Here is a 27,870-nt window from a genome sequence, read left to right as displayed (position 1 = left end):
GCGTTCCCCCACTAGCCACGTGGGAGGCCCGAAGAACAGTACTGGGCAGGCGCGGCACGGCCGTCGCCTAGCCAAATACGACTTTTTACAGCCCAGGTGTGTTTTTGCTGGTGACAATGTCTATTTTGCACAGGCTGCGGGAGGCGCCACGACACTTGCTGGTGTGCGAGAAATCGAACTTCGGCCATGACAAGTCCCGGCACCGGCAGCACGTGCAGATGCACTACCTCAACCACAGGGTAAGTCCCGCCTCTGGCCCTTCCTCTCCACCAAGGTGGTCTGCGCAGACCCCAAAGAGGATTCGGGGCGATGCTGCCCCCAAACGCACTCGTACCCCAGGCCAGCTCCTCACCCCACGCCTCCCCCCCCTCCGCCTTCCTTAGGAATGTTACTCTTTACCCGGCTTGTGGGCTAGAATCGGTGGGGGTTGAGGGGAAGGACTGCGCTAAGCACCCTGGGAGTTGTAGTGTTCCGAGTCTCTCTGGCGAAGGCTCCTGACGCCTGGGAAGACTACAAATCCCACAATGCAGCAGGCATAGGACTCCCTTTGGGGATCTCAGTTCTACACATGAAAGACCCTATGTTATAAGTTGTTATCTCTGTTATAAATTGGGAAACTGAGGCCCAGGGTGGTTAAGTTTCAGAGAAAAATCTTGAACTCAGTCTTTGTATCCCACAGTCTGTACCGTACAAGAAAAAATCCAGGAAATGGATGGGCACAGTCCTAGTCAATCGCTTAGATTGCAGTTTTCCTCCAGAGTATGAATGTCACACCTGAGTTGACTCTTCAGATGTTTACGAGCTCTAGCTGAAAGTGACTGGTGCTGGCTATCTTTTACATATCTTTGTATTTATTTTTTCCTAAAGGCTCCAGTATCTTCTCCCCTCTCTCCATCCCAGCCTTGATTTTAGATACTTTTTTTTTAAGCCAAAATACTGTGGTTAATCCCAATTGGTTGGCTACATTTCCAGAAAATACTCATTGAAAATAGTTTGAAATCCAAAGAAGGAATTGCATTTGCTAATCCATTGCAGTTGTCTATCAAAGTGAGCTACTTTTGGAGGGGAGGGGCAAGAGGAAGGGTGCTTTGGAAGGAATTTTTAAAAACACACATTTTATTTATTTTGTTAAATACTAAACAATTACATTAACATTCATTTTTAAAATTTTGAGTTCCAAATTCTCATCCTTCCCCTTTGAAAAAAAATTAAGCAATATGATATTGTTTACATTTGTGAAAGATTGAAAAGAATTCCTAGGTCAAAGGATATGAACAGACAATTCTCAGATGATGAAATTGAAACTATATCCACTCATATGAAAGAGTGTTCCAAATCACTATTGATCAGAGAAATGCAAATTAAGACAACTCTGAGATACCACTACACACCTGTCAGATTGGCTAAGATGACAGGAACAAATAATGATAAATGTTGGAGGGGATGTGGGAAAACTGGGACACTGATACATTGTTGGTGGAGTTGTGAAAGAATCCAACCATTCTGGAGAGCAATCTGGAATTATGCCCAAAAAGTTATCAAACTGTGATCCAGCAGTGGTACTACTGGGCTTATATCCCAAGGAAATACTAAATAAGGGAAAGGGACCTGTATGTGCCAAAATGTTTGTGGCAGCTCTTTTTGTAGTGGCTAGAAACTGGAAGATGAATGGATGTCCATCAATTGGAGAATGGTTGGGTAAATTATGGTATATGAAGGTTATGGAATATTATTGTTCTGTAAGAAATGACCAGCAGGAGGAATACAGAGAGGCCTGGAGAGACTTACAGGAACTGATGCTGAGTGAAATGAGCAGAACTAGGGGATCATTATATACTTCAACAATGATACTGTATGAGGATGTATTCTGATGGAAGTGGATATCTTCAACATAGAGAAGAGCTAATCCAATTCCAATTGATCAATGATGGACAGAATCAGCTAAACCCAGAGAAGGAACACTGGGAAATGAGTGTAAACTGTTTGCATTTTTTGTTTTTCTCCCCAGGTTATTTTTACCTTCTGAATCCAGTTCTTTTTTTGCAACAATAACAACAAAATTCGGTTCTGCACATATATATTGTACCTAAGATATACTATAACATATTTAATATGTAGGGAGGGGGTGGAGGGAAGGAGGGGAAAATTCAGAATAGAAGTGAGTGCAAGGGATAATGTTGTAAAAAATTATCTATGCATATGTACTATCAAAAAATGTATAATTATAAAATTAATTAAAAAAAAAAGAAAGGATCCATAAATTCACTAGTGCTTAGGCTTAATAGACAATGGGGGGAAAAACAAAGATAAAGACAAAGCTCCTGCCTTTATAGAATATATTAATCAACAACAAATAATTTATCAATCACTTGCTATGTGTTCCCTTCTCTGCTTAGTGCTGAAGGTACAAATGGAAAAACACAAAAAACAAAAACAGCTCTTGTCCTCAAAGAACAACGAGAGTGTATCCAAAGATGATACACTTAACTTTTCACTAATTACTGTGGTGATAAGAATGTGTTTGCTTCATAAAATTTAGCAGTTATTTTGATAGTGTATTAATGAGGTAATGGAGGAAATAAGCACTATGACTTGTTTCTGTTTTGCAAGTGTAGAAATTAATCAAGGTGTGAAATTTATTGCATGACTTATTTAAAGGTTTTCTTAAGTTATTGACAGCTGGGAATAAAACTGTTTGGTTCCCTTATCACTGTCCTCTAAAAACTTTCAGACAGATTACTTTACTAGAAATTTACGATTTAATTGGAAGTTTTTGTCAACTAGGGAGTTTAGTTTTGTCTACTCTAGTAATTGATAAAATTTTATTTATCAAACTCTTTGCTTCTATGTTTGTTTGCTTCTGGATTTTGTTTGCTTTGTTTCATTGATCAATATTTCTATTTTTCAATCAGCACCAAATAGTTTGAATGATTATTACTTTGTCATATTGGGTACTTAAAAGTCTTCTTCCTTATCTTTTCCAAGGTAAAGATTATTCTAATTCTTTACACTCATATCAACAGTCCCACAACCACATTGTAGATGTGCTAAGCATCTAACAAATGTTAATAAATAATTAACAGTAAAAAAAAAAAAAATGCTTGTTGATTGATTACTCTTGAGATTCTTGAGCTTGTGTTTCTCCAGATAAATTTTGTTATTGTTTTGCTTATTTCTATAAAATTATCCATGATACTACTTCTGCAAGTTAATTCGGTTTTATCATTTTGATTATATTGACAACCACAAACCTTTAATAATCTCCAGTTATTTGTACTTATTTGAGTAAGACATGTTTTTAAAATTTCATATTCTTTCTTTTCCAAAATCAGCACATTTGGTGTGTCAGAAAATACTTATTCTAGGGACCCTTCTTTTGTTTATTATTGATTTTAAATGGTTAATTTTTTTTTTTTTTAGAAAACAGTGATTGTTTATAGCAATATCTTTTATTCATCCTTCCCCTTTTTAAAAACATATGCAACTTACTTAAATAGATCATTTTGGAGTTGTCTTAATTTTCATTCTTCTAATGAGGTTTTATGAACTTTTTTTTTTTTTTTTGAGTGGATTTTTAATTTTTTATTTTAATAGTTTTTATTTACCAGCATGGATAATTTTACAGCATTGACAATTGCCAAACCTTTTGTTCTAATTTTTCCCCTCCTTTCCCCCCTCCATGGCAGGTTGACCAATACATGTTAAATATGTTAAAGTATAAATTAAATACGATCTATGTATACATGTCCAAACAGTTTTTTTGCTGTATAAAAAGAATCGGACTTTGAAATAGTGTACAGTTAGCCTGTGAAGGAAATCCAAAATGCAGGCTGGCAAAATTAGAGTGATTAGGAATTCTATGTAGTGGTTCATAGTCATCTCCCAGAGTTCTTTCGCTGGGTGTAGCTGGTTCAGGGTTTTATGAACTTTGCTCCAAAAAATCAATGGACTTTGGAATCAAAACAAAGATGGTAAGGACAGTTAGACTAAACCTATAATAAGAATAAGAATAGTAAACTTTATAGTGGAGATAAGTTTTGTGAATATTTGTAGAAACAATTCTCAAGCTTTCTGAAAAGGAAGAGGAGGATACAAAGTGCTTGGGGAAAAAAATTGGGCTTATTACTCAAAAAGGGTGATTTGTGAAAATGTCAGCGACTGCTGACTCATGCCTCTTTTCTAATTTTTATAAAAATGCACATATGTGTATATGTGTGTGTATTATATAAAAATCATCAGGTGGTATGAGAAGGGAATAGCTAGGATTTCACAAAACTATATTCTGTAGGAGACTGCATCTTTATAATTGCACAGATTGAAATGTATAGAGAACAATATTTTCCCTTAAAGATTTTCCTCTCCTTAGATGGACTATTTAGAATTGGCATATATAGTCCATTTGTATATATATTTATCTTGGACATACACTAAGTTTTGGTAGTTAGCCAATCCCAGAATTGAATAGAAGGAAATCAATTTAATTACTATTTAGATTATTGTGCTTATAATATCCTCAACCTTCTTCCCATAACAAAAATCCATTTTTTTTCCATAATGATATTTTTCTCTTGACTATATGACCCTGGACAAGTCATTTAACCTCTGCCTCAGTTATCTCAACTGTACCTTCTAGACTAGTTGTGAGGATCAAATGAGGTAATTTTTGTAATGCCTGTGCCATGGTATGTATGGGCTACACAAATATTAGCAATTATTTGTCATCATCATCATCACTATTACTATTATAGAAGGTAACAACTTGATCATTTCATTTGTATATTAAGAGTTCTCTTTGCTTGGCTATCAAACCAGTGATTTTTCCCATTACTCTATTTTGTCCTGTAGGATTTTTGACACTAATGATATTAGGGGGAGCACACTTATAATTTTCTTGATAGTTTATTGGTTGAGCATCTTTTCATTGGTCCCAAAATGACAGTGGATACAGGGGGCATTTGATGTCTTCTTATTTTCTTGACATACAAATTAACTGTTTTACAAGGTAACAGAGAAAACATTTATTCCCTGTACAAGTGGATTCCTGAAATGAGACCCTGACAGTATTTTATTGAGAAAGCAGCCACAATATACAAGATGTTCCAAAAATCTTAATGCAAATTTAAGCTTAAATAGCTTAAAACTTTACATATGAAACTATAAAACTATGTAAAAATCTACTTAATTTATATTGGGGTACATGTCATAAAACAAATCTTTTATAAATTCTCTCTCCTTGAAATATAAGTAAGTTATTTTTTCTTGTTTAGGAATATCCCTATCTCTCCCTGCTGCAATCTGGCAGCACTCTACCCTTCCAGTCTTATTTCATACTACTTTGCATCACAACTTCATGTCTGAGCCAGATGTTTCCTAAATCAACATTCTATCACTTCTCTCCTTATTTCTGTTTCAGAGAATTCTGGTCTTTCTTCAAGCCTTGCTTTACTTGCACCTTTTTTGTGAAGCCTTCTGGTCTCCCTAATTGCTAGTGCTCTCTTTTCTCAAATGGTCATTTGCTTATTATTTTTATTATAATTATTTGAATAGGTTGAATTCTTGTAGAAAGTAAGGTCCATGAATATAGGGACTGTTCTATTCTCTGAATTCCATAGCACCTTATATGTACTGGGGGCTTTAAAAATACTGAGTTGTTTTGTCCTTATGAACTTGAGTGCTACTTGCTATAGAAATAAAATCTTTATTTCTGTTAACCCATTCATATAGGTATCATTTCTGATTCCTGAATGTGGGATACTATCAAAAGAACTGAAAAATATTGTCATGGAGATTGGACCCTACTACTTGGTGAAGAATTTACCTCTTCATGAATTAATTGTACATGATTTCATCAATAACTTTGTGAAAAAAGGTAGGAAAATAGTATTTTTTGGTGTGATTAGTACACTCAGGAACTGTTACTAATCAGTATTTTGGTCTCTTTTTCTTGATATAATATGTGTTTTATTAAATGTGTTTCATTTATCCCTCAGTGAAACCTTTTTATTCTATATCATGGCCTTTCTGTTCTTTGTTTTGTTCTGTGAATTAAAAAAAAAATTTTCTTGATTTTCTCTTTTGGGACATTTTTTAATCACTACCCCCTAACTCTCCTCCTTTCTGAAATAAAAGCCCTCCCTTATAACAAGTATGTGTAGTTAAAAAATAAATGCTTTTGGACATACTGGACTTGTAATGAAGAAACTGTGGAGAAACAACTGGAGGCTAAGACAAGGGAGCTTTGCTTGTCTGAACCAACTTCACAGTGTCTGTCTCTGTTGAACGTCCTTTTGATAACTGTTAAAGGATATACTGCTTTAAGTGGCTCAGGGGATAGATTGATGGACTTGGAATCAGGAAAACCTGAGGTCAAATCTAGCCTGAGACATTCACTAGCCGTGTGACTGGCAATTCATTTAATCTCAGTTTCTTCATCTGTAAAATGAAAAACATAATATAATCTATCTTCCAGGGTTACAAATGATATTTGTAAAGTGCTTCCCAAACCTTGAATTGCTGTCTTCCAGAATAGTTGGGCCACTCCACAGCCTCATCAACAATTCATTAGTGTTCCTGTCTTCCTATAGCCCTTAGAACAATTAATATTTTGTCTTCTTTCAATCTGTTAGTTATAATCTTAAAGACATTTTAATTTGCATCTTTTCTTACTAATTATGTAGGATATTTTTCATGATTGATAATACCTTGAGTTTCTTCACTTAAGCATTGTGTATTTGTAGGTGTTTTATTATATATTATATGTATTTATTTCTTAGACCTCTTGTATACCTATCTAACCTTTTTTTTAAATCAGAAATACTTTCTGTGAAGATTTTTCCCCTCAGTTATTTTCCTTCTAATTCTGCCTTTAGTTTGCTTGTGTAAAAAATTGTTCAATTTTATGCAATTAAAAATTTTCTATTTATTTTCTATAGTCTCTTAAGTAAATCTTATTTATTTGATCTTTATTGTTTAGGTTTTGGAGTTTATTGTGGTAGATGGTATAAGATATTAGTCAAAATCCCATTCTGCTATAGTGTTTTCTACTTTATACATCAACAAACATGAATATTTCAATGAATCAAGATAACTAGGAGTAAAGATTTACATTAAACTGTGAACCTCCATTATATGCTAAATTTTAAAAGCTGTATCAAATTTAATACAATAGCACAAAAATTATGCTACTTGTCTCTATTCCCTTCTAAACTTTTTTTCTGTTATTTGTGTTTTTAATGCTTTCTTTGCACTTTTTTCATTTTTTTTACATTGCTGTCACTACCCACCAATACTGCCTCACCACATAGGAGCCTTCCCTTATGGATAAATAAGTATCATTAAGCAAACCAAATTGACACATCAGGCATTTTTAATAGGAAAAAAAAGGTGTGTGTGTGTGTGTGTGTGTGTGGGTGTGGGTGTGGGTGTGGGTGTGGGTATCCTGAACCTCAAGCCCAGAGATGTTAAACTTAGAGTAATGCAGCTCAATCAATTAAAATGTAATTAGGAAATATTTAATAAAATAAGAAAGATGTAATATAACATAGATAATGTTAATTTATGGTTTCTAAGTCAGTATGTATATATGTGGGATCTATTTCTGTTTGAGTTTGACACCATTGCTCTAACTGTTCACCTCATTGTCAAGAATTAAGAGGCATCTCTCATGATCAATTTCCTAAATTCATGCTGAGTTATATAAATTGTTCTCCTGGTTCTGCTTATTTCAGTCTGCATCACTTCATACAAATGTTCTCAGGATTTTCTGAGTTTGTCATAATTGTCATTTGTAATGGCACAATAATATTCCAGCCATAATTTGTTCAGCCATTGCTAAATTGATGGGAACCTAACTTTCCTTTCAGTTAATAGCTACAACAAAAAAAAGCCACTATAAATGTTTTCATATATGTATGTATGTATGTATATGGCATATATGTGTGTATATATGTACATGTAAACATATAAAGATATATACATACACACATACATATGTAATAGCATATGAATATGTGTCTTTTTCTGCTTTCTTTTTCCTTCTCAAAACATAGATCTAGTAGTGATATCGCTGCACCAGCAGCAGTATAATTTAGTAACTTTGGGGGCATAGTTAGTTCCAAATTGCTTTCCCAAATTTGTGTGTTGGTTTGCAGCTTCACTGTTGATCTTTGCTGCTAAGAGGTCAAAGAAAAAGGAACATGACCCATATGTACAAACATTTTTTTTTTATCATCTTTTTGTGGTAGGATTAGAAACTCAGGGAATACCTACCAGCTGGGAAATGGCTGAATCAGTCACAGTTTATGAACATAATAGAATGTTATTGTACAGTAAGAAGACAGTTGCTGGGAAACCTGGGGAATACTTGTTTGAACCATAAAGAATGAAGTAAAAGAACCTAGAGAACAATTTATTCAGTAACAAGATCATCAAGAAAAACTATTTTAAGAAGGATTTAGAACTTTCATCAGTTTCAGTGACTAGACATCATTTCAGAGGACTGATAATAAAACTTACTCCCTACCTCTTGACAGGAACTGTTAGGCTCAAGATGCAGAATAAGGCATACAGGTTTGGACAGAGCCTGTGTGGAAATGTGCTTTGTTTAACAATGCATTTTATAAGGGCTTTTATCTTTCTTTAAAGAAAAAAAATTATATACGGTGGTAAGAATTGTACAGGGATAGGATAGCCACCAAACATGAGAGATTCTCTGAAACCTTTTTTTTTTTTAATGAACAAGACAAAACATAAGAAAAACATTCAACAACATTTATTAAGTACTTTCTGTGTGCCAGCCATTAAAAATAGGTTAAAATACTCCTTTTTGTTCTCTAGGAATTTACATTTTGGTGGGGGAAGACATGTGAATAATTAGATACATACACCTTATGGATAGAGTAAATGGAAACTAACCTCACAAGGGAAAGCTCTAGCAATTGAGGGGACTTGGAAAAGGCTCCTGCAGAAGGGGTTGTTTGAGCTCAATCTTGAAAGATTTGGGATTTTTTAAGAGGTGGAAGTGGGGAGCAGAACTTTCTAGACATGAGGGACAAGTGCACAGGCAAAGAGGTGGGAGATGAAAAGTTGTGTCTGAAAGAGTGAGGAGGCCAAAATGGTTAGATAAGAGAATTCTTGGAAGGAAGTAAAATGTAAAAACACTTTAAAAGTAGAAAGGGGCAAGATTTGAAGAACTTTCTTGTTTTGTTTGTTTAATAGCCTTTTATTTTTCCAAATACCTGTAAGGATAGTTTTCACCATTCACCTTTGCAAAACTTTGTGTTCCAAATTTTTCTCCTTCTCTTCTTCCTACCTTTCCAAGTCAGCAAGCAATCTGATACAGGTTAAATATGCAATTCTTAACATTCTTAACATATTTATTCAAGAAAAATCAGATCAAAAGGGGAAAAGATCCAAAAAAAGAAAAAAAAAAGAAAAAGCAAGAAAACAACAACAAAGATGAAAATACCATATATGCTTTGATCCACATTCAGTCTCTGCATGCACTTTTCATCATCAAAGTTGATCATCACATAATCTTGTTGCTGTGTATATTGTTCTGTTGGTTCTACTCACTTTCCTCAGCATCAGTTCATGTAAACCTTTCCAGGCTTTTCTGAAATCAGCATGCTCATTATTTCACATAAACAATAAGATTCTATTACATTCATATGCTATAAATTATTCAGTCATTCTCCAACTGATGGGCATCCACTCAATTCCATTTCCTTGCTACTACATATATTTTTGCACATATGAGTCCTTTCCCCTCTTATGATCTCTTTGGTTTACAAGCCTAGTAGAGACAGTATGGCATCAAAGGGAATGCACACTGTTATAGTTCCAAATTGCTCTCCATAATGGTTGAATCGTTTCACAACTCCACCAACTATACATTAGTGTCCCAGTTTCCTTTCCAGTATTTATCATTATATTTTCCTGTCACCTTAGCCAATCTGAGAGATGTGAGGTAGGATTTCAGAGTTGTCTTAATTTGCATTTTTCTAATCAATAGTGATTTAGAGCATTTTTTAATATGACTAGAAATGGCTTTAATTTCTTCATCTGAAAATTGTTCATATCCTTTAACCATTTATCAATTGGGAAATTGCTTGTATTCTTCTAAATTTGAGTCAATTCTATATATATTTTAGAAATGAAGCCAATTTAAAACATTGGCTATAAAATTTTCCCCCCCAGCTTTCTGCTTCCTTTCTAATCTTGTCTGCACAGGTTTTGTTTGTCCAAAAACTTTTTAATTGAATGTAATCAGAAATGTTCATTTTTCATTTCCTAATGTTCTCTAGTTCTTCTTTGGATGTAAATACTTCTCCTCTCCACAGATCTGATGGATAGAGTATCAGTTGTTCTCCTAATTTGCTTATGATATCATCCTTTATGTCTAAATCATGAACCCATTTTGACCTTATATTGGTGTTAGATGTTGGTCACTGCTTAGTTTTTGCCATATAATTTTCCAGTTTTCCCAGGAATTTTTGTCAGATAGTAAGTTCTTATTCCAGAAGGTGGAGTCTGAATTTATCAAACACTAGATTATTATAGTCATTGACTATTGTGTCTTGTGAACCTAACCTATTCCACTGATCCACTACTGTGTTTCTTAGCCAGTACCAAATGGATTTGATGACTGCTGCTTTTTAATATAGTTTTATAGCTAAGTCATCTTCCTTTGCATTTTTTCACTAATTTCCTTGAAAGTTTTAACTGTTTATTCTTCCAGATTAATTGTATTGTTATTTTTTCTAGCTCTATAAAATAATTTCTTGGTATTTTTGGTTGGCATGACACTGAATAAGTAGATTAATTTAGGTAGAATTATCATTTTCATTACATTAATTCAACCTACCCACAAATACTTAGATCGAATTTTATTTGTATGAAAAGTGTTTTGTAGTTGTGTTCATACACAGTTCCTAACTTTATCTTGGCAGGTAGACCCATAAATATTTTATATTATCTACAGTTATTTTAAATGGGATTTTTATTTCTATTCTCCCTGCTGGGATTTGTTGGTGACATAGAAATGTTCATGATTTATGCAGATTTGTTTTATATCCTGCAATTTTGCTAAACTTGTTAATTGTTTCTAGATGTTTTTTAGTTTATTCTCTAGGAATCTCTAATTATACCATCATATCATCTGCAAAGTGAAGAGCTTTCAATGCCAAACAAATTATTCTATATCTATTTGACTCTGGAGCTGAATAGGAAACCAATTGAGTTTTTTAAATTAGTTTAATTAAATTAATTTTAAATTAAATCATGTTTTCAGGAAAATCACTTTGGTAGTCTCAGGTGTTTGACTAAGATGGATTGTTGGCCTTTCAGGATATTTTTTAGTTACTGCTTTAAATTTTGCAAAGAAATGATGATTGGCTAAGTCAACATTCTTTTGTCTTAGTTCGTATTTGGTTGGAATTGACTTATTTAATCGATTAGATTAGAACTGCTATAATTGTCTCATTATTATCACATTTTAATCTTCATTCTTATTTTGTTTTGATGTTTTAATGATGTTCAGTACTTGCAATATTGACCACTTTCTGACTATATTCTTGGAGAAAATATTCATAATGTGGATTAGTCAGAAGCCTCATGCCTTTACAAGTCTGACTTTTCTTATTTCTTAATCATAAACCATGTTTTCCTACACATTGTAACATCATCTTTGTTTGACTTAATTTTTTTTTTTTAATTTAGCTTTTTATTGGCAAAACATATGCATGGGTAATTTTTCACCAGTGACCCTTGCAAAAACTTCTGTTCCAACTTTTCCCTTCTTTCCCCTCCACCCCCTCCTCTAGATGGCAGGTAGTCCAATACATGTTAAATAGAATATATGTATACATATATATAAAGTTGTCAGATTTAGAAAGAAGGTAAAAATAACCTGAGAAGGAAGTCAAAAATGCAAGCAAACAATAACAGAAAGAGTGTAAATGCTACATGGTGTTCCACTTCTTTATTTGATTTTTAAATTTTATTTTAATTTTTTTGTGAGGCAGTCAGGGTTAAATAACTTGCCTACAGTTACATGGCTAGTAAATGTCAAGTGTCTGAGGCTGAACTCAGAGCCTCCTGTCTCTAGGGCCATTGCTCTATTTATGGTGCCACCTAATTGCCTTACATTGCCTCATCTTCTTAAGTACTCATTGTAATGTCGAAGTCATTCACTACCCAGGTAGAAGTTGACTTAAACTTTTAAGATCTTGAAAAAGTTCTTCAAAACTTGTCTTTACGTCTTAGCTTCCTGTAATGAATATTGATGTATAATCTGTAATTATTTCATAGTAATCTGTTTGTCTTTGCTTTAAAAAAAAAAGTTTACTGATGCCTTTTCCTTTTTTTTTTTTTTTTTTCACTTACAAATATGCTTCTCCTTTGGAGCAAGCGTTCCCAAGGAACAAAATAAAATCAGCAAATCAGACCAGCACACTCACAGTCTCCTTCCCTTTAACCAACAAAGGGTGGTATGTTTTCTCATCTCTTCTCCAAGGCCAAGCTTTTCCCTGTTTCTTGTTGCCTTTGATTATTTAGTGAAATCAACTCCTCTTAGTCCATTTGGCTGCAACTTGATTACCACTTCTGATTTCATTTATAGTGAGGATGTCAGCATGAAACTGGTTCAGTTCATCTTGTAGAATTTTTCCTAATTGATCTCTGAACAAAGATGACACATTAAAGTACTGACAATTAAAGTAATTTTTGCAGGCAGTCTAAGGATTGTGTTTCTCAGTGTTCTCCGCCCCCTCTTTTTGCCATTCCATTACAGTCTCTACGGAACTCTAAGGGTTCCGTGTGGTACATGCTGAGGGACTTCTGTGTGCCTAGCTTTCATGGGCTGCCATTTTCAGAAAATTCATTACCTGGTAGTCTACCTTCTAGCAGTGAGCCTTTCCATACTTAGCTGGCCTGTTCCCTAGAAAACATCCCCAGTCTTCCTTTGTGAAGACAAAGGAAGGTAGATGATATTGCTGTCTTTATTCTCAAATACACAGCTACTCTGAGGCCTTTTCTGAAGGCTGCACTGTGGCTTCTGTCTCCAGTGGCTATTTGTAGACTGGGGTATCTTAGAGGCTCTTCTCCTGCTGACACTTAGGCTTTATGGGATAGCCTCTGCTTGCAATCTTTGCTCAAGAAAAACTGGCTCAGGCTTGACAAATTTGCTTTGGTCCCAAGACCAGCCTAGGTCTTTAGGAGCCAGATTCCAAGAAAAGATTAGCAAAAAGCTAGTAGAGTTTGGGGGAAATAAACAGCACATTGTCTTGCAGAATTTGATCCTCCCTCAAGCCCACACCCAAATTAAAATCAATAGAAGTCTTGAAGTCTTTCCACAGAAAAGACTTAAAGAAAGCTGATTTGAATGTTTCCTGAACTATGTATATTCAGGAGGGACAGGGCCAGCACTCAGCCTTGCTTGCTCCTTTATCCGGTCTCCTTTTCCATTTAAATGTATACAATAATTCTCAAGATTTAATTGTTGAAGACAGTCATACCTAGGAAGCCTAGAGATTTCCCAAGCAAATCCTTGCTTCTGTCCAAACTGAATTTTGTTCTGTGAACTTCTTTTTATCTTATTGTATTAAGACACCAATCAATAGATGCAAGAAAAACTCTTTCTTTGCACTAGAAATTTTGGGTTTGTGTAGATGTGAGTTAATGGGTGTATTTCAATTAATAGCTTCATATTATATTACTTGTTTGCAATTTTATTTTCATATTTTAAGGTGTTGTGCTAGAAGCAATAGCTGTTTGAATAACTACTTCTTGGCCATTAATTGTTTTTTAATTTAATAGAAAATAGAAAGACAGAAAATAAAAATAAAACAAAACATAACAAAGCAGAACATTGTCATGTACCAAGCAGGATGTCAAGGAGGATTCAAAATATAACAATGAATTTCCAGTTCAAGAAAGGATATATAATAGTAAAATAAATTATATTCATGAGGGCCCGCCTTTTCTTTACTTCCTTATAGTTATTCTTTTGTTCTCTATTGTGCAATTTTTTTACTTTGTTCTTTTTTCACCTTTCATCCTCCTACCTCCTGTAAGCAGACTATAGTTAAGCACAGATATATTTAATAGGTATACACACACACATATTCCTATCTGTCCACAGACCCATACTCCATTTTGATACATTTCTTCAAGCAGCTTGTTCTCAGTCTCCAATCCTTCTGGACCTTCTTTGTCCTTTTTCTCTATTGGGGTCCATCCTTGTCTAACTGGATTTCCCTCTCTATGTTGCTCAATCTTTCTTCTGTGGAAATCTCAGGCTGCCACTTCCTCTGGGTTAGCCCACAACAGCATCCTGCCTTATGGTATCTTTTCCCTTCCTCTATACCATATGATATCTCTCCTAATTTCACTATGCTTTCCAACCCCACTTCTCCTCTTTACAGCTAACTAACTCTTTTAGGGTGCCAGTTCCTTTCAGGATTTAGCCTCCCAGCTCAGGGTGTACCCCAACCTCATGAGGTACTCCCTTTCTCCTGGGAAATTGTATGTTCCACCAAGGAACTTATAATGAGCCTATTCAGCATACAAATTAAGAGTCCCCAACTCCTATCTGGGGTCATCTATAACCCAACCATTTTTGTCTCCAGTAATTAGAATAGGTAACCTTTAACAAATAAAAATGCCTATTAGCAACAATAAAATACTAAGAGAAACAGACATATAAAGATCTAGCAACAGAAAGATTACTAGGCCAAATATTCATTTACCTCCTTATTTAAGATATAATAATCACATGTTTTCAGACTGAAAATGGCAAGATCTTGCATGCTTAAGTTGTGCTCATGACTTCTATTCATTACTTCCTCTGATTACAGAAGCTTGCTATGAGGAAAAAGGAAAAATTGACAAGATTATAATAAAAAACTGGTCCTTTAAGCCTTAGCCTAAGAGCACATATATGACAGAATAAAGGATCCTCAGCTCAGTTTAACAATTCCACCTTATAGTCACTCAGGAATAATCAGGTGGGTTCTTACACCACTGGGAAACTTAGTCAGAAGGATCTCCCCTTAAGTGGAGGCCAAGGTTGTCCTCCCAACTCTTGTCCAGATACTAACCTTCGCCTGTAACAATTCAGAATTACATTTCTCTGAGTAGCTTGTGTCATATTCCTTTCAGATAGTGGATCAATGGCTTGATGATCCATCAGACAAACATATCTGAATTCAAAACTCCAAATAATATCAGCTACATTCCTAAGAGATTTTATTTCAACTAGCAAGTCTCATTAATCAAAACTCTTAAGGATCACCTATCCTAAATAAATATTGACTATATCTCTTACCTTGATAACAGTAAGAGATTCATCCTAGAAAGTTCACAGCTTATCTTCATATCTAAGTATAGATGGCTTTTCACAAATCATTTTACTTTAAGATGCTCAATAACCAGTCTATATTAAAACATTTTATTAACGGTGTTCAAAAGTCAGACACAGACCACTGTTCTCCCTACAACAATGGGAACAGTTTTGAAATGACTCAATACAACCAATTCACATTGATCACACATCCAAACTCACATATTCTATATCCTCATTTCACATTAAAGAATTCTATCAGAATTAACAATTTCTTCATCCTAAAAAATGTTAATTCAATTTCCTCTAATCAAGGAGTCCTCATGAGATATAATAGAATCAACATCAGTATTGTCAAAATTCCTCTAAACATAAACATTCCCACTTCTCATTGAAATATTCCTCATTGCAAAGTCAATTTTAGAGGATATAAATTGCCCTTAACAGTCCATTCTTGAGGTTCCTGCACAGGTCATTTAAACCTGGTGTTCAAAGCCTCCAGATTGCAGTCTCAGTCATCTGTAAGGCCTGGTGAGGTCCTTCCACTCTGCTTCTGGCAGGACTTGGTAAGCACCCACTCTCCTACAAACTGCAAACTTCAGAGTGTTGTGGGTCAGTCATCCTTGTTTCCCAAGAGTAAAAACGAATGAAGACAGGCTAGTATATAATTCTTTAAAAATTTATCCTTTATCTGAAAGGATGGGACCTCTCCTAATCCCTCTGCCTAAGGCATTCCATACTACATTTCCAAGGGTGATAATCCTATCTGCTGCCTAAGGGCTGTTTTGTCTCTGAGAAGTGCTAGTGCCAAGTATTTCTTCCACTAATCCCTGGGGAAAGCTTCCATTCATCCCCTGAATCTCAATTTCCCCATTGGTGGCATTTCAATAAAACCTAACCTAAATATTCTGGAGCCAGGCTCCCTTCTCCGGAAGGACACCTCAATACTTTCCCATCTGTTTCTAGATATATTATATATCCTTCCTACACAATTTGTTCTGTAATTACACACATCCCTATATGTCTGATTTTCTTGCTTTTACTTCTTTGTTAAAGAGAGAAAGCAAGATAAACCTTAAGATTAATATTCTCAATAGCTTTGGACTAAATTTCATAAAATTTATACCACATGTACAGCTGGGTTGACAAAATGTTAAAGCACAGTTTATACAATTTACAAATTGCTCAATATACAATTTAGCAAGCAACATTTAACAAGCTTAAATATATTTCATTTAATTAGGAGATACAAATATGGGATCTCTTCAGGTTAGTTACCAGAGAGCCAAAATTTTTAACTTAAAATCAAATCAAATATAGATTTAAATTTCTAATAACAGTAATTCAATATAATTGCACACATATTTCTAAAATATTAGACCAGAATAAACAAATTCACAATTTTAGCATACACTAATTAATAGTAATTATTTCATACAATTTCAGAATTTGAATTCCAATTTAAACACACACAGCCCCAAAATTTAAAGTGGCAGAAAACTTCCTTTTCAGGTCTGTCCACAGAGTTTAAAGAATTTGGGGGACTTTAGGACCCTGGGGGAAGAGCCTTGGAAACAGTGTTAAAAAACTTAAAATTTTGCCTCAAAAACCCCAGAATCTATTAAAATGTTTTAATAGTTCTGTAACTTTGACTATTTCTGCAGACCCAAAGTGGCCAGTTCTAGGTCCACAGAAATGTTACTTTTTTCCTTTCTTTTAGGTATGGCAGTTAAAAACTTTATCTCAGAACTAGCCCTTCTTTCTAGCTAAAAGCTATTTACATAAGTCCAATCATATATAAAACAAGCATTTTTAAACCCCAAACAGTCAGATCTTTTCCTTTGTAATTCGGCTGAGAGAAACACAGAAGAAAAACATGGATGGACACATACACACCCACACACCCCCACACACCCCACACACACATGCACACAGAGTTTTTTTCTAAACCAATCTAGCTCCTGTTCTTCTCCCCACCTTGGAGTGAGCTGGACCCCTGCTGGAACAAAGCAACAGTATTTAATCTCTATACATTTTGGTACTGCATCCCAATTCTTCCTAAGGACCTTTCTTCTCAGGACACCAGGTAGATTTTTAGAACCAGCTACTTTCCTTTCCTAAGGTTCACAGTATCTTACCTTCTTTTAATGGAGGATTCACCTGATCTTATCTATCAACATAGGAACCTCCTTATGGACTAGAACCTCCTAGGATTTTCCCATTATCCAGATGACTCCCCAGTTGCTTGGCAGAGGAGATCCCTTTCTGGAGAGAGTCTCTTCCCACCTCCATCAGTTCTGCTGTTCAAAAGTAAATGGGAGCCTTTTACAGACTCTACTACATAACTTTTTACTACAAAACCTTTAAAAGAGTACTTAAATGCTAATTAAGAGGTGGGAAACAGGAGGGTACAAGCATCTGCAACTTTTTATTTTTAGCTATACCTTCATTTGTTATTTTAAAGTCTCAAGTCACAATTAAGGTAAAGTTTAAGGCTATATTCCCATGAGAGTGTCTTCATTCAATTAATTCCACACAGGATTCCACACAAGGAAGAAAAAGAGGGAGGGAGGGAGAAGGGAGGAAAGAAGGAAGGAAGGAAGAAAGAGAGAAGGAAGGAGGGACAAAGGGAGACAGGGAGTAAGGAAGTACGAAATCCATTATACTGCTAATGTTCCCCAACAAGAATAAGCCTGTTATTTTAGGTGTTTAGGAAAGAAACACCACATCTGGAAGATGTGATTTAATTTAGATTATTTAAGCAAAAAACTAGTGCAAGCTGTGGCTGGGAGGAAAGAAATAGCACATTGCCATAGAGATTTTGCTCATATTCTTATGGCCAAACCCAAATTAGGGTAAAAAGGGTTTTTTTTTTTTTTGTTTTTTTTTTTTTTGGTTTTTTGTTTTTTTGTTAGTACTTCCTAAAATGTGTATGCTTTGGAGGAACCTGGCTTTCCTTGCCTTTCAGCTTTTAGACCAAGTAAAATTATGCTGTATCAATGCCATGGAGACCAATTGACTGATCTGTGTGCATGTTTTACAAGTTTACAATATCTAACACAATGAGTAAGTGGCTTTCCAAAACCTTTAGATTAGCAGAATTGTTGGATTCTAAGTGCCATAGGTCAGGAATGGTCATGTAAAGAAAAAAAGGAGTAATTGTTGTTGGTTTTTAAAAATAGTCTTCCTTAGTGTCTCTCTTTAGTTGAATGGGTCATTTTAAGTACTGCCAGGATCATCCTTCCTTATAGCACTAGAGATTAGAATACTTATCATTTGAATTTCAAAGGAAAATCTTTCTTTTCCCAACAGATAAATTCTAAATTAGAAGCAATTGCCAGCCAAATTTAGCAAGCATATGAAACTTTAGATCCCTGAATGGTCTTTTTTCATTTCTGTAAGTCAAAAATGTCTGCTTCTAGGGATCTTTTTCTGTTGTGAGAAACTCTTCTTTGAATATAAGGACCATTGTCCCATCTTAATCCTAGTAGTGCCGGAACTTTTGCTGACAAAGTTGCCTGCACAGGTAGCATGCTTCACTCCATTTCATCAGTTTCAATATGCAAAATGAGATATATGTTGTTTGACATGGCCATTTGTTTGGCTTAACTATGCATAGTTTGCTTTTCGTTCTTTCCAACCCCTCCCACACGAGTTTGGAAAATGGGAAGCGGAGAACATAAATGTATCTTTATTTAAAAAAAAAAAAAAAGTAAATTAAACAAGAAAATGCTATCTAGATCAGTTGTGGCAAAAGAAGACAATGCCCTTTGTCCTTAAGTCCTTATTATATTCCTCAGGATACAGCTTGAATTTGTTGGAGTGGAGTGATTCAGTAGCAACTTGGCTTTTCTCATATTCTGGCTGTCCCTTGGCATGGTCAGGTAGATAATTTGGATTCCCATTTGGAACCCATTGACTGGGTTACAGTCATGCTGAGGATTTCATCTGTATGTTATTTTTCTAAACTGTTTACTGTGTGATGTTTGTTTTTGTCTTCCATTTAATCCTCTCTTTGGGCTTATTTTTCTGTTACAGGTTCCTGTTATGCCTTAACATACAATACAAATATTGATCAAGACAATACTGTTGCCCTGTTGCCCAACGGTAATATTTATTTTATTCCTAATAACACCAAACTATTGAATATGGCTTATTTTTTTTTTAATTGAAAGAAAACTACTTATGTTTAAGTATGCTTCTCATGGAAATCATGGTTTGATGTATAGGAAAACTAATTGTGTCCCTGGACAAGGATACTTATGAAGAAATTGGACTTCAGGGTCATCCATCTCGATACTCTGGCAGAAAAGTCATGAGATACAGTAAGTATTTATACAAAATTCATTGTGTTTTCCCCATATGCAGAAGTTGGGGGGGGGTCAATTTGTGTGGAATATTGAATATATTTCTTGATGTAGTTGATGTTTTATAGTTGGTTTTGCTGAAATTCCTTTTTTCCTATCTTTTTTATATCATTGATGGGCTTTTTGAGTAGGGAGAGAGGGAAGGAATATATTTGGAAATAAATGGTATGTCAAAATAAAAAACATCAACTAATAAATAAAGATTCCATTACTTTTTAACAAGTCAGAAGTGATCTCATATAGGCTTAAATAGAAATGTTTGTATTGATCCTTTTATTTTGTTTCAGGAAGATGAGAATTTCTTTGAAGTTTTTTTGCCTCCAAAATTCCAAACTTAAGTGGATGTCATTGGCCTATAGGTTTTAAATTCAACAGCAAAAAGCAATGAATAATATCCTAAATCTTGTCAATTAAGATATTTGTAAAGATTCTGAAAATCTTAAAATTATATAAATGCTGGCTATTAGTTTATTGTTGTCCTCAATATTCTTAACTTTTGCCTGTTGAGGTGCTATTTTGTAATTCCCCCAGTTTTAAGATGGAGAGTGAAGTTACTGTTAGAGGCAGTTGGATGAGAGGGTTGCTGGATAGGCTGCCTTCCCCACTTGGAATTTGTGACTTGGTTGAGGTGGGCATAGAGAGAACAAGAGCCTTGGAGATCACTTGGAAAAAAGCCATGAAGTCTGACAGTAGAAGATGATTAATCTGTTGTAAATTGTTGTCTTAAATTGCCTAAGCAAAGAATGAAGGAAAACTGTTGTTTCTTGGTTTCAGTGCTAGAAATATAGTTCCTCAAGAAATTTTGCTTTTGTACACAAAAGGAACACAAAAGTAATTTTACTAGGTCTACAGAGAAGTAGGTAAAATGATAAAGCTTTTTTTGTAACGTTTTTTAAGCATAAAATTTCATTATGTTATAAGTTATGTGAGATAAAAACTATACTGTTCAATTTTTTTTTTTTAAACTTTTCAAGTTGTTACGCTTGATTTGATGGATTCTTCCTTCAATCCTGAGTCCAAGAAGTATAAAAGAGCAAATTGGGCCTTCAGTGAAAAGAAACCACTGAAATTCGATTTCCTTCTGGCTTGGCATCATGAAGGTATTGGGAATTCATGTGTGAGGATATTGTGAAGCTGAAATTCAGTTGATAATTGGAGAGATCAGCTGAACATTGAACAGTGTTTCAGTTCTGTGGTGTGTGTAGTGGGAGGGAGCAGGGAGGAATATAAATTTAGTTGGGGAAAAACAAACCACATGGGATTTACCACAGCTCTGCTTCCATGGTCAGGAGCAGAAATATTTCCAGTGCACAAAGACTATGGCTGCTTATGTGTTACAGGCAACTTTTCTAGTTAAGAGCCTGTGCTGCTCATCATTCAGTCTAATTTTGTGTGGGTTGTACACTTGTGTAGGCATGGCTGACATGTTTCTTAAATTGTGCTCAGTCATATCGTAGAAGATTCAAGTTATTTTTTAATCATTGAATGGGAACCAAGGGTTCTCACTCTGTTTCTGCCTTGCATGTCTGTGTAGCATAAAGTATTCCTGTCTACAACCTGCCTTTGCCCCTGGAAGACTCTTTAGGTTGCTATTCATTGAATCATGGAATTAAATCATTGCAAGAAATTTCCCTTTCCTCATCATGGTTAATAAACAACAATTCCTGGCCTCTGGAAAAAAGAAACGTGTGTTAGCAGCTGCTAGACTGAGCTTCTGTGATGGGTTCCTGTATCCTATTACCTAACATTTTTTTTGTTATGTTGTAATTGTGTCCAAAGCACCCTGTGCTACCAACCTTTCCTATTCATTATATGCCATTTGCTACACAGAGTGCTTTTCCCCTTCCAGAACTAAATCTCCTCAGTGTGTCTCAGCTAGAAAACATTCTAATTAAATTAAAATTATAAATTTAACTTATAATCTATAAAATATAATATTTGCATTTTAAAATTCATACATTATAATTATAAAATTTATTAATATAATAAAAATAAATTAAAACAAGTAAATGAAATTCTGCTACATTATTAATAATAACCCCATCCTTTCCCACTCTCCTCCTAATGCCATTTTAAAGAATTTCTAATGGGAGGAATTTCAGATAATTATGTGGGGAGATACTTTAGGATAGGAAATTTTCCATACATTTCATTGAGCAGCTGTCACCTAGACTGAGGGGAAGACCAGAAAGGAACTCTTCATCTTGAACTCTATCCTTCTAGCTCCTCCAAAAGATTCCTGAAGCTGTTATATGGCTAGTGCAATAGGGAACCTTACTGCCTTCCCAGCCGAGAATACCCAACGTCTGCAGGGGTCTTCCAGTCCAGCCTTTACTTGATATCCCTGATAAATAGTTATCCAGTTACTGTGTGATAAAGAGTTCACTGCCTTCCAAACTTATTCCCACTGTTTTAATGTTCATGCTTAGGACTTGTGTTTTCTTATTCTAAACCAGAATGGACTTGGGTTTGAATCATAGCTCTGCTCCTTATGGCTTCAGGCCTCAGTCTCCTGTAAATTGAGGGGTTTAGGCCAGATTTCTGAAGCTCCCTTTTGCTCTAAAGACTACGCTCCTCATGTTCTTCTGTACTCCATACCTTCTCCTTTGAGAAAACATTCTTAGTGTTAGTACCTAGATGCTGATTTGATGTGATGTGCTTTTAAATATTTAACAAAGACTGCTCATGAAAAATGCAGGTGGTCAGAAAGCCCCAAGGTGAGGATCATGGAAGTCCTCAGGCAGGAAACGGTGGGGTGCTCCTCAGCATGGCTGCAGCACCCAGCTATGGACAGTCCAGGCCCAGGGGCTCGAGGTCCTGCCAGTTTGAGATCCCAAACAGGGGCCAAAAGATTCAGTGCTCCAAACCTCAGAATGAGGGGAGGATGCTGATGGTTCTGCCCCCCCTCCATCAGGGAGGAGAGGTCAGCTTAGGAAGCCCAGGGAGAAGACCAGACAGGGTGACAAGTACCAGTGGGTTGTGAAGCCTGATCCTGGCACAAAGCCTTAATTCAGGAACTACAGCTAGACAGATGAGTAAATAAATTTTAAAAATGATCAAAAGTTGCTGCACATTTAGACATCTCCTAAAAGAAGGAGCAGGTAAGTTTGTAACAATAGCAAGCAAAGACTCAAAAGAAAAAAAAATCTATTTTCCCCAAGGAATACATGAATGCCTAAAAAAAAAAAAAGTAACAAACAAAAAATGAAATAAAAGCTCTGGAGGCAAGAATTAAAGAGAGAAGAAGTAAGTTGCTTAGAATAGAAATGTGGAAACTTTACCCTAGCAATGGGCTGCTTGAAAACTGGAAGAGACTGAGGTCATGTCTGATGATGAGACTGATGAGTTATGTCTCCAGAGGTCCTATGAGGAAACATGTTCTGATTGAGAGATGATGGCTGAAGGGGCAGAAAAAAGCATCATTATATATATATATATATATATATATATATATATATATATATGCTTAAGGCTGCTATATGGATTCATTTTCCTTGACTATGTTTAGTTGTTACGAGGATTTTTTTCTATCATTTTTTATTTGTAAGGGAGGAGAGAGCTCACCATGGTGATGCCAAAAAAAGCAGGAATAAAGGAAGCATTTTTAGAGAAGAAGAGAACAAAAGGAAGTTCAGAAAGAAGTATAGACAAGCAGGATGGTTTGATAGTCATGAGAAATTTATTTATTTTGTAAAAAGCAAATAGTATGGAATAGTGATTTACGATTTCATATACAAACTTCTTTGCATTCTCTACATATAGGAATGCTCTTTTTTGTGTTTAAATTGAATAAAAATTTATTTTTAAAACTTAAAAATCTCATACACTGTGCCATGCTGCATTTATTGGAGACCTTGCATATAGTACTTGCTTAACAAATACTTGCCGAATTATTAGTCTTTGATTTTCAAGGCCATTTATTTGAATAAGGACTTCAGTTTTTATTAGAACCAGCTCCCAGACCTGATTTTCTATTATAAAATGTAAGGCTTATGGAATGGAAAACTTTAATGTGACCTCTCTAAGCTCTTAGACATTATGTTCCCAAACAGAGGGCTCTCATTTGCTGAATATACTCATCCAATCCCCTCAGAGTTCCTAGTTTGTTTTGGGACTAACTGGGAATGGCATGTTTTTTTGCATGTTCTCAAACATGATTCTTGGAACTTTGGGAAGAGAGAAAAAGCTCCCATCTCCAGCTAGGCATGTATTCTCCCAGCTCATCAAAAGTGTGCTATTCCGGTGTGAAAGTGATGCTGGCCAGTCTATGGTCCAGGACCATTCAGTCTTATTTTGAAGAACAGCCCTTTCCATCCAAACTCTTTTATTTTTAGGTTGTTGGGGAAAGGCAGGCAAGCTCCTGTCTCTAGAAATAAGTTATGTATATAGCTCAACTATCCATTGTTATTGATTTTTAAATGCCAACTTAAATGCCACAACAATACTTTGTGATTTGTATTCCTGCTGTGTTTTCTTTTAAGGATAGCCTTGAAACCTATCTCTTGGTGTGACAGTGTGCTGTATGTGAATTATGAATTTTATTTCACTCAATCTAAATTGCCATGTTAAGCACGTAATTGGTTAATCTAGCTTGGCATGCAACATCAACTGGATTTGAAACTCATTTCTAGAGAAAGTGAGAAGGAAGAAGAAGCATGGAGCTGCTGAGCAGGATCTTAATGGTTTTGAATATAGGCCTTAGGGTATTTTTTAACCTTTCTCTTCAAACTTTTCTCCACATCATTCAAGGACATCAATAGAATTGTTTTGGTGGGATGTTGTTGTACTTAGTGATTTTAAATTGACAATTTTCTAAACTACTGTATGTGGTGTGTTTAAGGTGCAGAACAGTCAACAGTGATGTCATACTTTTCCAAATACCAAATTCAAGAGCATCAACCAAAAATAGCATTTGGCACCTTGAGAGATCTTCAATGTCCATTGCTGCTGAGTGGAGAACTTGGGGGGAAGCCTGAAGAATCCTGCAGTTCACCAGAACTGTTTGACTGGCTTGGTGCTATCTTCAGTAATGTAGAATTGTAGGTATCAGGAATGGCTCTGTTCATATGTGGGGCCTTCTCTTAAAAAACAAAACTGCTTTTATTCTATTGAATGATTGTGTAGCAAATACCAATGTGTAGTTTATCTCTCTCTCTCATTTTATTTTGTGGCAGAAATAATCAGTCATTCAATTTTGTATCAACATATTGCTGTCCTCAACCAAGTATATTGGTAGAAAAAGCTTATTTGTGCACAATCACTGGCTTCATAGTATCTGAGAAGATATGCCTGTTACTGGAACAGCTGTGGTGAGAAAAATCTTATATATCTATGCAGATGTGTTGTTTTAATGATCTCTCTCCTGGACCTTAAATCTTATTGTTTAGAATTGTAGAATTCCCTCTCAAATACCTTTTTTCCTTCTTTTGGTCTCTTGGGATAGTAATATTGTATATTAAGTGATATTCTAGAATTATTATTAGGAATAGTTGTGATGAAATATCATTTATTTTTGGAAAAGAGAAGGTAAAAAATGTTTGTTGGAAGCAAAGTATTAATTTTTTTAAGGTAAATTTATTTTCATGACTCATTCATTTGCTGAGTTCCAATCTAATCTCAGACATTTAACACTTCCTAGCTGGGTGACCCTGGGCAAGTCACTTACCTCCAATTGCCTCAGCAAAAAAAAAAAAAAAAATGTTCATTTGATATTAATAGAGACAAAAACTTATTGTATGCCTGCTACATCAAGTGTTGGCATGAAACATACTCATCATTATTTCAGGTAATAGTAGTAGACTCATATCACTTGTTATTAGAGTTATCCATTGAATAAGCACTTATTCAACACCTGTATGTTATGTGTTGTGTTAGGCAATAGGGTAATAAGGCTAAATAAAGCACTCTGCTTTAATAAATAAAGTCTCTGCTATCTAGAGTTTACAACAAAGAAGAAACCTTGTTCAACTTAGTTTTTATTTGTCAAGACAGATTCCCTTAATATGTTTTTTTTTTTGAACTTTAAACATCTATCAAGTTTATCTTTTGCTTTTTCATTCCAATATGATTTCTGTTCTCTTACTCATGTTAGCATAGTACTTTAATTCCCCGTAATAGAATTGTAAAGGCACTTTAAAAATGAGGTTTTATTGTTTCAGTTAAAAAAGTGTATATAAACATAGCAACAATGAAGTCTGAATGCCCAGGGAGGGGAACAATTACTGTGCACTTCACAAATGTCTCATTGTTAAATGTATTTCTGGCTGAGTAGGGTAACTATTGGAGTATGTTTCATGTGTATTATACCCATTTATGTTCTTTATATTTACAGAAGGCAGCAGGAGTTTAATGAGCATCTTCTTAGCGCTATACTCTAAAGTTAGCATTTTGACTTCTTTGATCAACAAATTCACTAGTTATTCTATTCTACATGGGCAAAGAGGATTTTTCAAATGTTCTTATTCCTTCTTTATCTCTCTTTAACTAAAGCTTTTTTCCCTTCTCTTTTAGTCACTATTTTGATGACCCAAAGTTAACTCCTTGGGTCACCTTGTCTGTTCAGGGCTTTGCAGACAGCCCTGTATCTTGGAGAGAAAATGAACATGGATTTCGAAAAGGAGGAGAACACTTGTACAACTTTGTGATTTTCAGCAATAAGGACTACTGGCTTCAGATGGCTGTGGGAGCCAATGATGACTGTCCACCATGAGAATAAAGATACTTGTGATTTTTTTTTTTTCTGGTTCACTTTGGAAGTCTTCATTCCAAGGAAGTTGCATATTTAGGATGTTTATATAACATGATTTGTTTTTTATACCAAGACTGATGTTATGTTTTGAGGTGTTGTTTGCTGTGGTGACCAGAATTTTTTTCTCCACAACCTTTTAAAATGAATAGCAAAAAGTTTGGGGATAACCTAATGAAATGATTGTCAGTCACTTTGTGTTTTTGTAAAACATCTAATGCCAGTGTTGCTTCTCTGTAGCTGCAGCAAGCCAAGACTGCGAGCTGCTAGGCCAAGGGCTGTGTAGGACAATGAACTAGCAAACTAGCTCTCTGGTTTGTTTGTGTGAATTGAGGAAAAAAAAAAAGAAACCCCAGGCCCTCATGTCTCAGGCAAGTCGGCCAGATTCAGCACCTGGTGATGTAACTAGAGGAAACAGCCCAAGCACCAGTGAGAAGATCTACTTTTATACACACTGTATGGTTGTGATTATGGTTATTTTATATAGGTTATACATGTTACCATGTAAAACATAGTTCCATATTAGTCACAATTGTGAAAGAAGAAGCAGATCAGAAGGCAAACAGGATTTTTCAAATGTTCTTATTCCTTCTTTATCTCTATCTAACTAAACCTTTTTTTCAGCAACTATATTGCTCAGTGGATAGAGCACTGGTCCAGAAGAACCTGAGTTCATATTCAGCCTCAGATACACTTGCTTGCTGTGTGTGACCCTGGGCAAATCAATTAACTTCAATTGCCTTGCCAAAAAATGGAGAAAGAGAGAAAAAAGTATGCTCTTATCAGAGTTCATCAGTTCTTTATCTGGATGTGGATAGTTTTTCCTTATCTTGGATCATTATATTGCTGAGGAGAGCTGAGTCATTCATAGTTGATCCTCCCACAATGTTGCTGATACTGTGTGCAATGTTTTCCTGGTTCTGCTCATTTTATTTTGCATCAGTTCATATGAGTCTTTCCAGCTTTTTCTGAAATCTGCTAATTTATTATTTCTTATTCTGATACCACAGCTTGTACAGGCATTCCCCAACTAATGGGAGTCCCCTCATTTTCCAATATTTTGCAACCATAAAAAGAGTTGCTATAAACATTTTTGCACATGTGGGTCCTTTTCCCTCTTTTATGATGTTTATGGGCTATACAGCTAGTAATGGTATTGCTAGGTCAAAGGGTATGCACAGTTTGGTAGCCTTTTGGGCATATTTCCAAATTGCTCTCCAGAATGATTGGATCAATTTACAACTTCACCAATAATGCCCCAACTTCACCAATAGTGTCCCAATTTTCCCATATCCTTTTCAATTTATCATTCTACTTTTTTTTATCATATTAGCCAATCTGATAGGTGTGAGGTGTTATCTCAGAGTTGTTTCAATTTGCATTTTTCTAATCAAAAATGATTTAGAGCACTTGTTCCT

The 27,870-nt window shown here is 35.2% G+C and overlaps 1 protein-coding gene across 1 annotated transcript; it reads left to right on the top strand.

Moving 5' to 3' along the window:
- Positions 1 to 26,802, top strand: RPP40 (ribonuclease P/MRP subunit p40). The gene is made up of 8 exons (XM_074270865.1): positions 1 to 239; positions 5,725 to 5,869; positions 19,379 to 19,447; positions 19,570 to 19,665; positions 20,682 to 20,807; positions 24,548 to 24,746; positions 24,882 to 25,016; positions 26,218 to 26,802. Exons 1-8 carry the CDS (start codon positions 117 to 119, stop codon positions 26,414 to 26,416), a joined length of 1,092 nt encoding a protein of 363 aa, XP_074126966.1. The 5' UTR covers positions 1 to 116; the 3' UTR covers positions 26,417 to 26,802.
- Positions 26,803 to 27,870: the final 1,068 nt, after the last annotated feature.

Source organism: Sminthopsis crassicaudata, chromosome 1, assembly GCF_048593235.1.
Source record: "Sminthopsis crassicaudata isolate SCR6 chromosome 1, ASM4859323v1, whole genome shotgun sequence".
Lineage (NCBI taxonomy): Eukaryota > Metazoa > Chordata > Mammalia > Dasyuromorphia > Dasyuridae > Sminthopsis > Sminthopsis crassicaudata.
Note: the sequence above shows the minus strand (reverse complement) of the source record. Positions and strands in the feature narration are given on the sequence as shown.

Excerpts from the sequence above, each read along its gene's own strand:
- RPP40 (XM_074270865.1), top strand. The coding sequence starts at position 117 with ATGTCTATTTTGCACAGGCTGCGGGAGGCGCCACGACACTTGCTGGTG. Across the intron at positions 19,448-19,569 it reads TGTTGCCCTGTTGCCCAACG|GAAAACTAATTGTGTCCCTG; the intron begins GTAATATTTATT and ends TTTGATGTATAG. Across the intron at positions 19,666-20,681 it reads CAGAAAAGTCATGAGATACA|TTGTTACGCTTGATTTGATG; the intron begins GTAAGTATTTAT and ends AAACTTTTCAAG.